Source organism: Ochotona curzoniae, unplaced genomic scaffold (genome assembly GCF_017591425.1).
Source record: "Ochotona curzoniae isolate NIBS_2020 unplaced genomic scaffold, NIBS_Ocur_1.0 scaffold_3208, whole genome shotgun sequence".
NCBI classification, from domain to species: Eukaryota; Metazoa; Chordata; class Mammalia; order Lagomorpha; family Ochotonidae; genus Ochotona; species Ochotona curzoniae.
The window spans coordinates 11,056,433-11,069,783 of NW_024467106.1; the positions used below are offsets into that span (position 1 = coordinate 11,056,433).

Here is a 13,351-nt window from a genome sequence, read left to right on the forward strand (position 1 = left end):
GGGCCGTGGTCATGTGGGAGTCTGTAATCTGAATTGTGTTCTTGGGAATCCTGCGTTAAATATCCGGGCTGGTTAACAAGCGTGTTTAATCCAACAGGACAGTGTGTCCTTGCAGGTGTATGAGCAAGAAAGTATTAAAGACAACTTTCAGCCAACGCGTTCCTGCTTTCTCACTGTTATTTCTATTTCCAGGGACATCCGCTGCAGTGGAAACGAGCCTGCAGAATGAGCCGGCAGAGGGGTGAGTGAGCGTGTTGGTTAGGAGGCTGCCGGGGCCCTCCTGCGCCGAGTCGGCCTGTCAGCTTGTTCGTATTCTGGTTCCCTCCCATGCTGTGTGCGAGTCTGCTGCTTCTTGTAAATAAGGCGCAGACATCTATGGGACTGACAAAGGCCGTGCACAACCCAGAGTTCCTGCTGTGTGTCCTGGAGCCCTCTGCCATTCATTCCAGGTTGCTCGTGGCGTCTCTGCCGGGGGTTGGAGCGGATGACATGCTCCTTCTGCCGGCTGTATCCTACATCCTGCAGGATGTATTGTGGACGCCTCGGTCTGATGTTTGAGGCCCTTCTGCATTTGTGCCAGCTTCTTTGCACTTTCTTCCACTCCTCCCTCTTTCCCAAGCCTGACTTCCCTTGTATCTGGCTTCTTGGTGTTCTCTGGACTGGGTTGTGCACAAGCTGTGCGCGCTGCTTAGAGTCCTCTCACCACGCAGAGACCCCCTTCTCCCTAACACTTGCCTCGCCACCACATCCCAGGCTCAGGGATTCTGACTGTCGCATTGGCCACGTGCTATGACAGTACTTCCTGCTCTTATTGCTCCACTTCCGGAGTTCCTCGGAAGGGGAAAGGCGCGTGCAGCCTTGGTGCGCGCCGGCACGTGTCAGCTGTGGCCCGAGGCATCTCCCGTGCCTCACACCCTGCAGCATGAGCATTTTTACTCCCCTTTGAGGAGGAGAAACCTTGGGATCAGAGTTGCCTACTTCCTGTTAAGAGGCAGAGCTGGGATTTGAACTTGAATCTGTCGTGTTCTAAATCCTGTGTTCTTGCTCCATTGTTGTTACTCCATGGTGTGCCTCAGCTTCAAATATTGAGTGCATTGTTAAAGTTTAGAGAAATGTTTGTAGAATAAATGAGTTGTGTATTTTCATAGCTTGCCTCTAGAGCCAGGTGAAGGTACAGTCTTGCCCTCCTTGCCGCAGTTAGTGAAGGTTCTGAGCGCTGCCAGTGCCAGCTGGTATTGCCCTCCACCTTTTCAGATGTGGCTGTTTGGGGTAAAATCAGGGGTGTGGGATTTTACTTGTTATCAGTGTCACAAAGGCCACGAGCATCGGGGTGTTTCAGTCTCTATTTATTTGAAAACAGCGTTCCCCTCCTGCCACAGGATCACCACGGGTTCTCCAAACTCACCCTTCTGCTTCCATACTTACAGACCTCTCGCTGCTAGTGCGTTGGGAGAAGCCAAGAAAGGCTTGCCAGAGTGGGGCAGTCCTAACGGAGATCCCAAGGTTAAGAGATGCTGAGGTGCCAAGGGCCAATGGGACAGTGTCACTGCGTGAGCGCTCAGAGGGAAGCACGGTCCCTTTAGGCAGCGTGGCTGCACCGAGGGTCGAGGCTGGAGAAAGTCGACGGGCTGCTTTGAACTGGCTTTCCATGGCTGCATTGGGATCCCAAGTGTGTTCAGGAAGCAGGGAGCCTTTGAAGAAGATGGGCTGAATCTAGACATGGCCAGGTTTGCATTTGGAAGACTTGTTGATTGTAGTGGGTAGGAAGGAGGTAGAGAACTGTGAACCCCTCCACCAGCCCGTCACCCCTTTCTGCTTCCCACGGATCGGTTTCTCTTCATACCTTCCTTTTTCAGCAGTGGCCGTAGCACTATGGGTCATTCCTAAGCTAATTAAATGAGTGCCCTTGGCCCATTGTGCACTGTGCGAACCCACAGCGAGCCTGCGCATCCATCACGCTGTCTGTGCGAAGACGCATCTGCTGTTTACCTGTTAATGAATGCATTGCAGCCTTGGAGTCCTTTGCTCTTGTCTGAGCTCATGAATAATGAGCCTGTGGCCACTGACAAGAAGTAATAGGAAAAGGAGGTTAAAAAAAGGAGCTTAAATTAAGGAACTTATCTTTAATGGAGATTCACGTGGGCTGCTTATGGCTTCTGGGTTGTTTTTATCCATGGCTTAGGTGGTCCTTGCAAATACAGGTTAATAAGCAGTTGATTGCCTGCACGATGGCAATGAAACCCGACTGGGATTCGCACACTCTCTTGAGGCCTCGCAACTGGACAGGCCTGCTTTCAATCTGAGCTTTGTCATTGCCAAGCTGTGGAGCAGTGACTGGTGGCTGATCACCCTCAGTCTTGCCAGTTGTGAAAAAGGATGGTCCCTCTGCCTCCGAGGACCAAGTCATTTAAATGCCTGGCCCATGGCCAGTGTAGTGGTGTTGTGGGTTAAGCCACTGCCTACAGTGCCAGCATCCCATGTGAGTGCCAGTTCAAGTCCTAACTGCTCCGTTTCCAAGCCAGCTCCCTGCTAATGTACCTGGGAAAGCAGCAGGGGATAGCTGAAGTGCTGGGGCCGCTATCACTCATGCTGGAGACCTGGTTCAAGCTTTTGGCTCATAGCTTACACCTGGTCCCACCCTAGCACCCTACCCACGGAAGAACAGCTTGCTCTCCTATAAGCCAGACAACGGAACAAGCACAACCTGCTGCCTCTCCTCCTTTTTCACTCCTAACTCAAGCTCATCGCTTAGTGCTGTGGCTTAACAAGAGGGCCGGCTGAATTGCAAAATCTGGGAATTTGTAAAAGGCAAAGTAATCTTAAGGGCTCTTCGTTAGTAATGCTGGCTTGGAAGTTTGGGGTGGGAAGTTATTTCTCTTTCCATCTCAATGGTTAAGGCTGGAGGAGGGCGACTCAACCTACCAGCAGATTCTGCCGGAATCTCCCGAGCCCTCAGCCTCTCACGTGGTGTCCGACTGTGAAGTGTCCGAGAAGTCCTCGCTCTCAGGAGATCCAAGGCAAGACAGCGAGACGGAGAAGACCTCTGCTACGGCCAACAATTTTTCTCAAGGTCAGTTCACATTTACCAAGTGTTTAAGCATGGCCATATTCACCTCGAGCTGGCCAGTGTGTTGGCGCTGAAAGGGTCTTGCTGATGACTGGCGGTCCTGTGAGGAGCCAAGCCCAGGGCCTTTGGAAGACCCTTCATCAGCAGAGAAGGCAGGGCTATTGACACTGTTGGTGGATGGGAAAAAGTCACTTTTAGCTTTTAACGATGACCCGGTTTAGAACCTGTTGCTGCTTCCTCTTCCAACAGCGGTGGGTTGAAAGCTAGGACCCCACCCCGGGCCACTGCAAATTGGGTTAATTTCCTGTGATTTCTTTTATGCTCTTGCAGAGAGAGGGTCACGTCAGGGCCCTCTGCTTTGAGTTGTACAGGTGCCTTGCCCCTGCTTGGCTGCTTGGTGGGTATGCAAGTGCCAGTTGGGGCATCTCCATCCCCTTGGGCTGCTGTCCCAGGATGCTGTAGACCGAGTCGCCTGTGAGCAGCGGGAGGTTATTTCTCAGGATTCTGGCAATCAGGAGTCTGCGATCAGGGCTTCAGCCAGCGTGGGTGGGCTGCAGCGAGGGCCCCCTCCTGCTCACAGGTGCCCTTGTTTCCTCTGCGGAGGAAGAGTGCAAGAGAGAACCCTCCAGGGTTTCCCTTACAGGGCGCCAGTCCCATTTCTGTGGGGGGCTGCTCTCAAGACCTAGTACCCCTCAAAGGCCCCGCCTCCTGACTCCATCCCCCTGGGGCTCAGAGACACATTGCAGCCATAAAGCCCTGGTTCTGCCTCTGAGTGGGTAGGATGGGCCTCCCACGGGGCCGCCCCCCTGCCATCCCTCCCACCATCTCTCTTCTCTCGTTTCTGCTTGCAGCCTCCAGTCCCTCCTGTTGGGGATGACAGGCGACAGTGTGTGTACGTTGCAAAGGCTCAGGGAATTCTGTAGAGCAGATCACACTGACCAGGGATCAGCAAACTTTGCCTGGAAAGGGACCAATGGTAAATGTTTGAACAGACAGTAATGCAGTTTTTGCACAGAGTGGCCATTTCTGCCGCTGAGTGAATGGGCATGGCCACGACCCAGCCTCTGTATTGACAAGAGGTAGTGGTAGGTCTGGCTTGCAGTCTGTAAGCCCTGTGACAGACTCTCAGCTTCAACTGGGGTTTCTCACTTTCTCCAGTGGAGTTTTCCTCAGGTGCACAGACTGGGCGTGGGGAAGTACAAATTAGACATTAGCACCACATTGCTCAAAACTTCTTCTTGGCTCTTGATCACTTAAGCCCTTGTTCTGAATAATTTTATTTGTTTATTTTTTTAAACAATAAGATCCCCCCCCCCCGCCATTTTTTAGTCTTAGACTTTTATTTTTATTGGAAAGGCAGATTAACAGAGAGAAGGAAAGACAGAAAGATCTTCCATCCACTGGTTCACTCCCCAAGTGCTGAGCTGATCTGAAGCCGGGAGCCGGGAGCCGGGTCTCCCATGCAGGTGCAGGGTCCCAAGGCTTTGGGCTGTCGTCCACCCCAAGTGGCTGTAATGGCTGGAGCTGAGTTGAACCAAAGCCAGGAACCAGGAGCTTCTTCCTGGTCTCCCATGCGGGACAGGGTCCTAAGGCTTTGGGCCATCTCTACTGCTTTCCCAGGCCACAAACATAGAGCTGATGGGGAGTGGAGCAGCTGAAATACAATCTGGCATCCATATGGGATCCCAGCGCATGCAAGGCAAGGACGTAGCCACTAGGCTACTGTGTTGGGCTCTCTCCTCAGCCTTTTATCCCCTGAATTTGATTTTTCCTATTGTTGTATTTGACATCTCTGTGGAGAACAGAGCATTTAGTTTTTGTCGCCTGACGTTCTCCTAAGCTTTCCTGCATGCTGTGACATAATGCCATTTTGGTGGCTTCACAGTAGGCCGTGGAGGGCTGGCCCGCACTTCGCTTGCCTTTCCTGGTTGTTGAATGTCTGAGCCACTTCCAGAATTTCACGGTGGTAAACGGTGATGCTGGGGGCGCGTGTGAGCCTGGAGCCATTCCCTTGTGTGGGAGCATTTTCTTCACATCGCTTCTGCAAACTGGAGCTACTCCACAGAAGATACTCCTTTCTGTGTTTCTGGTGGTACTAGAGCGAGTAGTCTTCTCCTCTGAGTTAGCACTTGTCAGGAGCGTGTGATTTTAGGAGACAGATATTCTCCTGCCTGGTAAAGGCGAGTGTAATGTGTCCTTCCCCTCCGTGTGGCTGCATAATTGATCAGTGGTGTCCAGTTCGCCTGGGAACGTGTCCTGAAGCCTGAGTGGCGGTTCCCGCCCCTAGCCAAGAGTCGGTGCAAGCTGGCTCATGTCCAGGGCCCCCGAGACTCTGTCCCCGGAGCCAGCCATGTGTGCCTGGGATAAGCCAACAAGCGAGGCTGCCGGCACAGCGGATTAAGTCACTGGCCAGCTATTGGAGGAAGACCTGCGGGGCAGCAGGGCAGGGACAGGCAGGTGCAGGGCTGGGTGAGCCGAGAGCTTGTCGCAGACAGCCCTGCAGCACTGGGCTGCACGGGGGGCCGCAGACCTTCCACCCAATTACTTGCCACACTTCTGGCATTAATAGCAGATAGCTGACGGTCTGGGAATTAAGTCATCTCATAAACATTCAAATTCATGGCAAAATGACTATTTAATTAGGAAAAGATCTGTAACTTGTGCTACTTTTAAATGAAAGCCATTTTGGAGGAATTAAAACTGGGTCATACCATTAGTATAATGTTTTAAAACAAACATTACTAAGACATACTGAGTGTACCCTAATTGATGGATTCAAGGCATTAGTTTTGCCTTTGGATACTTAATGTGATTATGCTTCCCAGCCCTGGTCCTAGAAGGCTGCCTCCACGCTGAAACCCTGTGTCCTCCTCTTTGTGCAAGTGAGGTGGCAAAGGCTCAACAACAAGTAGGGTGTGTTCATTTCAGGAGTCGGGGGAATTTGAATTTTCATACCCAATGAAGTGTCCCATTAAAGCCCGCCCCCAGCGGTGGGCGCTGTTAGCGTTCAGGTGTGTCTCCCTTCTGTATGCTTATGCTTTTTCACTCTGTACAGATTCCTTAATAGAAATCTGAATAAGCAGTTTTGTATCTTACAGAATTTGACGTAATACCCTGATCATTTTTTCCATGTTATGATGCAGTCTTCATAACGTAGTTGGAATGATTGTCTCCTGCTGCCTCGGAATGGATGCACTGCAGTTTATTTACCTATTTGAGCTGGTTCTGTTTTTGCCATTACGAGCATTTTCTTGTGCTCTGGCGACTGCTTGGGAGCATCTCTGGCAATCCTCTTTAATTAGAGTCCTGAAAGAGGAATTACGTTGTGAAAGACAGTGGGAGAAGGTCTGTTGTCGGGCTGGTGATAAAAATAGCCCCGAAAGGTGTGTGCATCCCTCCTCTTTTGCCGTTCTCATTAGCATTGTTTTGCTTTATTTTGTAGCCTTAAATGAGAAAGTGAAAAATGGATAACGTGTCAGTTTCAAAGAATAAGTCTCGTGAATATCTGGATTCATTACGAAGGTAGTTTAATCAACTCTCAGGCAGCTCGGGCCGACTTGAAAGGGATATGTTAGTTTCACCACAAGGAAGATTTTAAATTAATATTTGATATTGAGGAGAATAAAAGGCTGCATTAGAGTCAGCATTAAAGTTGTATGGAATGTAATTTTTCCATGTGATGTAAAATCGCTTGCTTCGTGGAGGGCCACGGAGAACATACCGGAGCTGAGCCCGTGGGAAGTGGAGGGAAGGATGGCGAGCTGCCGACTCTCTCAGTGTGTCTACCCCCTTCTGGAATTTCAAGATCCCTGCATCACCTATAAATTATTCAATTTGTTGGGGGCTTCAGACATTAAATGAAAAATGCCCTTCCTTCCTGTAGACTTACTAATGGAACATATACAGGAAATTCGAACTTTGAGAAAACGTTTGGAAGAATCTATTAAAACAAATGAGAAGCTACGGAAACAGCTGGAACGGCAAGGGTCTGAATTTGATCAAGGTAAGAAGGGACTGTCCCCCCGGGTGGTGCAGGCCCGCAGGTGCTTCCTGGGAACACAGGCGCCTGAATCAGCTGTCTGTGAACAAAGCAGGCACCTGCCAAGCGTGGATTGCAATCACTGAGGAAGCCCTGAGTCGTGGTTGGCTTCACGTTTGGCTCTGGAAGTTATAGAGAAATAGGTAGGTGTTCTAAAATAAATCAGAAATGGTTTCATCTTTTCATCAAGTATAGATTGTATAGCTTCAGCATTTTAGCAGTTTGGTGAGTGACCTACTCTTCCAGAGTCAACGGTATTCTTGTATAACTAGTTACCTCTGAATACAGTGGTCCTCCATGAAGAACTCAGTAACGTTTTCCCCCATAGGCAAAGGCCTTCACAGAGTTGAACCATTGGAACGTCCATCCTTTCCCCACGGGCCGTGATGTCCCCCCGACCATCACACTGTTGATTTCCACCTGTGTCCTTATTGTGATCTCCACCAGTGGATGATGATGATGATGGTGATTCCACCAGTGCTCTTATTGTGCACGCCTAAGTCTGCTTATTTTCCGTCTCCCTCAGAGGCAGCACACTCTATGTCCATGGCTCTGTCCTGCTTTTCATTCAGCATTGTCCTGCACACCTTCCCTTTATCGTGCCAGAGAGCGTATCTCCATTCCCTGAAGAATCTAGCCTGAGAGCAGCACGGGACCCTTGGAAGAGGCCCATGTTTCTGGGGGGGCTGGCCTGACCTAGGCGGGATACTTGCTGTTCTGTTGACTCCGTGACTGGGCCGTATCACCACTCCTGGCCCAGTCCTGGTTGTTTCATAGAACAGGGCTGTCATTGCACTTTAATGGCACCAGCGTCACGAGTAGGCCCCTCTCGAGTGCCTTGCCAGATGAATGGTTGCGTTCATCATTCTCAGTTGTATAGCATGACAAGGTTCACATTGCAAAGCTCTGCCATGGCTGGGGTCCCTTAATATCATTCCCGGTTTTAGAGATGAGATGGCTGCATTCTGGAGGATGTACTTGTTGGCAGCATTGGGGACCTTGGACACCGAATCCAGTTTTGAATCCCTCTAGCTGGCCATGGCCGTCACCCACAAGGACATCTTTCCCTGTGCTCTGCTACGCCTGCCTGCTAAACAGCATGGCTCCTTTGTGTCCCCTGCCCACGTTCCTCCAGCCCCACCTGCATCCCCCTCCTCTCACCCCCAGGGAACCTGATTAATCTGAGTTATTAGCCGAATCAAACACAGAGAAGAAATACTCGCCGGGGCCCTTTGCATTCACTCTCGGTAATGCCTGAATTAGATTCATTCTGGTTTACATTTTCCCTGGCAAATCCAATTATGGAATTATTTGGGGGCTCAAATGGCCATCAGCTACAATGGCGCAGGCAGTTGCTCCGGAGAGTAATTCACTCTGATAGGAAGGTTTACAAAAAGGCATTCATAAAGTATTTACACTGGTGGAAAGACATGCTGTTCTCACCATGCTGTTGCAGTCTCCGAAAAGACAAAGCAATGGAAGTGGCTCTGCTGCCTCCTGCTGTGCAGTGTTCACCTTGGGGGTGGGTTTCTGAAAGACCTGGCTCCTTACAATGCCGAGGTAGAATACTGTGACAAACTACCATCTCACGCGTGGGGGCTGCCTGCCTGCCACCAGCTCCCTGAGCCTAGCGGCATAATGTTTGGAGGAACGCTGGCCTCTTGGCGTCAAGCGTGGCCTCAGCAGCTGGGCTGCCCTTGGCTAGCTCTTAGCTCTGACTGCCCTGTAGCCTGGGCATCGCTCAGAAGAGCAAGCAGCTCAACTCCCATTCCTGTTAACTTCAGTGGTGCTTCTCCCTCCAAGTCTGACTGTTGCTTTGTCCTGTTTTTGGCCCCAGCCCATCATCAATCTTGATGTTAAGGCAGATGGTCATAACAGTAGTAGTAACAGCATCTGTCATTTTTTATTGAGCCAATGAAGACTTAGGGAGGTGCTGTGGCTTGCCTGGGGTCATAGAGCTCTTAAGAGGCCAAGGCCATAGTTGAACCCAAGAGAGTGGAGGAAGATGGTGGGGAGGGATGCTTGTGTATCAACATTGTGATTCAGCGTGAGAACAAGGCTGCATTGTGGAATGGGAAGAGACTGGCCTTCCAGGAGAGCTAATGGGCCTTCCTTAGGATGGTACCTTCCTCACAGGTGTCCAACTGCATGCCAGGAAATTGCATTTAACACATTTAACACAATTGAGTTGAAAAAAATTCTCATGTAACAAGAAGTCTAGAGGCAGACGGTTCCAAGGCAGGTGGTACTCTGTGATTGTCTAGCTTGGGGTTAGCATCTAAGAAGAAGGCGGTAAATTACAAGCAGCTTCTGCTCCCCAGAGCTACACTGGACCTCCTGTTCTCATGTTGGTGGGCAGTGGTTTTTCTTGAAGCCTCAGGCAGGCCCCTCATCATGTGTCAGTGTCCTGAAGTGGCTCATGACTGTTTCCTGAAGGATGGCTGGGAAGACGGGAGCCTGGCATTCTTGCCTGTGTGGGGGAGACGGGGAAGAGCATCCCTTCCCTGCTTCCTGGGGAAGGTGCCCTGCAGCCCCGGGGCTCTTTGCTGTGCGCGCCTGCACCGTAAATATGGCCGATACAGATTGTTCAGAAGGCAGATAATGCTGAGCTGGAAGATCAACGTGGGGATGAGAGATGCTGCCTAAGTCAGATGTAGAGGGAGGTGTAGGATTTTAGAAACTAGGAAAGAGCTTAGTAAGGTATATACAGACGAGGAAGTGACCTCCAGCCTGCTCTGTCTAGATTTAGCCCCTTATCTTGATCATCTATACTTAGAAGCAGTGAATTTGAACCACAGTGGAGAGTATGAGATCTTGACTGGTGAAGTGGGTGATGGGCATTGTAGGCAAAGGAAAGGCTGCAGAGTCAGGTGAACAGGGTACGCCTGGGGCGCAGAAGTGGCCTGTTTGACTGCAGTTAGCAGCGCTAGTGTTGAAGGGAGAAGGTGTGGGCTGTGTTGAAGACTGGGGCTGGATCACGGCGCTCAGTGTAGTCCGCATGGGGACACTGGACCCTGTGTCGTCTTGGCTTGGTTGTCCCTTGCAGGGGCGTGGGCCATCAGGCAGTTCTAACCTGAGAGTAATATGGATGATATGGATGCACTGTGTTTAGAGTGATCACTCCATGAGAAGGGTTGCACAGAGGCAGGGTTAGAGCAGGGTGGTCAGGCCTGCCCTCGTGGGACAGGGGACCAGAGCCTGGTGTCCATGGCCTTGGGAGGGAAGAATTGGCTGTCATGACCACTTATTCAGGCCATGGAAGAGAGAGGGCTGGAGAATAGCTCCCAGGTCTCCAGGTTAGGTTAGAGATGGTGGTGATGTCATCTCAGGCAGGCATGGGTGACAGGAGTGAGAAGGGGAAGGAGCCTCTTCTGTGGGGAGTGGCAGCAGGTGGCTGTGGGTGAGTGAGTTTGGATTCCAGGAGATACTCTGTGAAGCTGTCAGGTAAGATATGGGGGAGCCCCCTTTCACCTCCTCTGCAGGTCCTCTGACATTCCCCTTCAGGTGCTTGCTCTGTTTACTATTTATTGCCTTACGTAGTTCATGGGAGTGATTTTCATTGCATGCTGTGTTTCTTCCTTGTTTAAGGCTTTTCTAGGAGGTTCCATGATGAATCACCATCTGTGTGTGTTTTGTAGGGTCTACAAATGTGTTTGCCTGCGGTTCGGAGCTGCACAGTTCTCTCACGTCAGAGATTAATTTCCTGAGAAAACAGAACCAGGTGCTCAATACGATGCTTGTGAGGGGGTCCAGAGGTGAGAATGAGGGACTACCTGCAGCTGGGTCCCTGCACCGCCTTGATTTTCTGCTCTCTCTCATTAAAAAAAATTATTTATTTATTTGCAAGGCAAAGGACCAGAGCCTGTTGGCTCACTCCTTAAAATGACCTTGGCAGCCAGGTTTGAGCCAGGTAGGAGCCAGGAGCCAAGAGATCCATCTGAATCTGTCACGTGGGTGACAAGGACCCAAACACTTAGACCATCATCTGCTGCCTTCCCAGGCGTATTAACAGGAAATTGGATCAGAAGCAGAGCAGCCAGGACTTGAACTGGTGCTCTAGTATGGGCTGCTGGCATCACAAGTGGTGGCTTAACCTACTGTGCCACAGTGCTTCCCCCAGTCTGTAGCCTTTAATGGCCACAATAGCCCTGCCAGCAGCTAGTCCTGTTTTCCAGCTGACAAAAGAAATGCAGAGAAGTTAAGGAGCTGCATGACTCTGGAGAAGGCCACCTGACCTGGAAGAGACTGGGCCATCAAGAACTGAGTTTACAAGGATGAGGGACTAGACCTAGTGCTTAGCGTTAGAGGAGAAGAGGGAGCAGACAGCGACTCAGCAGAGAGGTGAGGAGCTCCTTGCAGACGGCAGCTCTGTTCTCATAGCAGCAGAGTGAGCAGGTGGAACACAGAGAAGTGGGGAGCCTCCGTCAAGGCAGTGAGCCAGAGCCACGCTTGAGCTTGCCCTCACTACCTCCAGCAGCCTGCTTTGGACCACTTTGTCAGCCCTGCCTCTGGGAGCCTTTGCTCAGGAGAAGGGCTGTCCTCATGGCCGGGGAGCCAGTGGACCCCGTGTGCTGTCCGTACAGCTGGCCTTCTGCATCTTGTGCACCTGACACCCGAGGGCAGGGGAGGGGAGGTCTGAGGCCCTGCCTCTTGCTTCTGTGGTTTTTCTCTCTGTTTCCCCCAGAGGAGGGCAAAGAAGCTAGGATTGCACAGCCCATTATTTAACAGAAAATTAAACAGGTCCATTTTATCCTAGTGACGTCTAATCTGCAACCTTGATGTTGACAGATTTATCTGCCCCCAAAATGCCCAAGATAATTGGAATGCCAAAGCCATAAATGCCAGATTAAATCTCATTCTTTTTTGTATTCTTGGAGTGCTCCAGCTGAAGTGTCGTATTTGCGTAATCGGGTTGGAGAAAACAAACGATGTCCCTTCTCAGTGGCGCTTTTCTGTGATTGCAGATAAACAGAAGGAGAATGAGAAGCTGCGAGAGTCTCTCTCCAGGAAGACCGCGACCCTGGAGCGCCTCGGGCAGGAGTACGCCGCCGTGAAGGGAGACAACGAAAGGCTGCAGCGGGAGCTCAGCGAGAAGGAGACGCACACCGGGCAGCTGATCCGGGAGATCTGCAGCGGCCGCCGCGAGCTGAGCAGGTGCATCGCCACGCACCGGCCCCTGCGGGCTGCCTTGTGGTGGGAGGCGCGAAGGAGCATGAGTCTGCCGGGCATGTGGAGAGAGAAACTGCAAGGAAAGAGAAGGGGGCTAGAGCAGCAGCTTGAGTTTTGCTTCTAAGGAGGGCCAGGGCCGGCCTCTGTGAAGAGGTGGAGCATCCACAGTAGGGGGTACTTGAACCCAGCTGTCTGGGGAGAATGGTTTTCAGCAATGGGCCTGGGCAGAGGTGGGGTGGCTTTGGCCAAGCAGGAAGGCCTGTGTGTCTAGAGGGAAGGGCTGAAGGCAAGGGAGTGGAAGATCCCAGGCCACATCCGCTGTCATGTGGCCTCCGGGTGTGTACTGAGTGGTGTCAGCCACCGCTGGGAGGTTGCAGGTGGAGGGGTGGCATGCCTCTGCCTTAGGCTTGCAGGGGAGGTTGGTGGCTCTCGGGCAGTCCCCGTGAACAGCTTCGGCCCAGTGTTGCAGTTGCTCGTGGACACCCCACTCTTAATCAGTGTGGTCCCCTTGGTTTCCCAGGGCGGGCGTGCACAGGGCCGTGTCAGTGTTTCTGCCATCATGTGCCCCTGAGCGTCAGTGAGGGCTGTGTCCCCAAGCTTCTGCACTTCCAGACCTGGGCTGAAGATTGGAGAGCTGCCTGTTGGCATGTTTGGGACTATTCCATGAGCTAACATGTTTCAAAGACCGGCTTGAATTCGTGCCCTTGGTTGTCATTCCACTGCCTTGCAGGGTCGAGTGAGTGGCTCTGAGGTGGGGCTGACCTGTCCTCCCTGGCTGGGGGGGGCCTTTGCAGGATGCAGGAGGAGGTGAAGTGGAGGCAGCAGATGTTGTCACAGAATGACAAGCTGCTGCAGTCCCTCCGCGTGGAGCTGAAGGTGTACGAGCAGCTGGAGGAGGAGCGCAGGAAGCAGCCAGGTACCAGGCGCTCTGCCCAAGGCCCTTGCCGGGAAGCTGGCAGCCCAGGGCGAGGGCAGGGCTGCACACTTCTTCCTGAGACACTGCCATCCTGGGAGGAGTTGGTGGGCCATGAAGAGTCCTCTTCCTAAAATGGAGCGGGGAAAATGGGAAGACTCAG

General features: G+C 51.8%; 1 protein-coding gene across 1 annotated transcript in view; it reads left to right on the forward strand.

The window, feature by feature from the left end:
* CDK5RAP2 (CDK5 regulatory subunit associated protein 2) overlaps window positions 1-13,351 on the forward strand; it is a 173,868-nt gene that overhangs the window by 139,247 nt on the left and 21,270 nt on the right. The window contains exons 26-31 of the mRNA XM_040963828.1: window positions 193-241; window positions 2,898-3,070; window positions 6,951-7,070; window positions 10,745-10,861; window positions 12,071-12,260; window positions 13,070-13,191. Of these exons, the coding sequence (XP_040819762.1) occupies window positions 193-241; window positions 2,898-3,070; window positions 6,951-7,070; window positions 10,745-10,861; window positions 12,071-12,260; window positions 13,070-13,191 (771 nt within the window). The remainder of the gene's footprint in view (window positions 1-192; window positions 242-2,897; window positions 3,071-6,950; window positions 7,071-10,744; window positions 10,862-12,070; window positions 12,261-13,069; window positions 13,192-13,351) is intronic.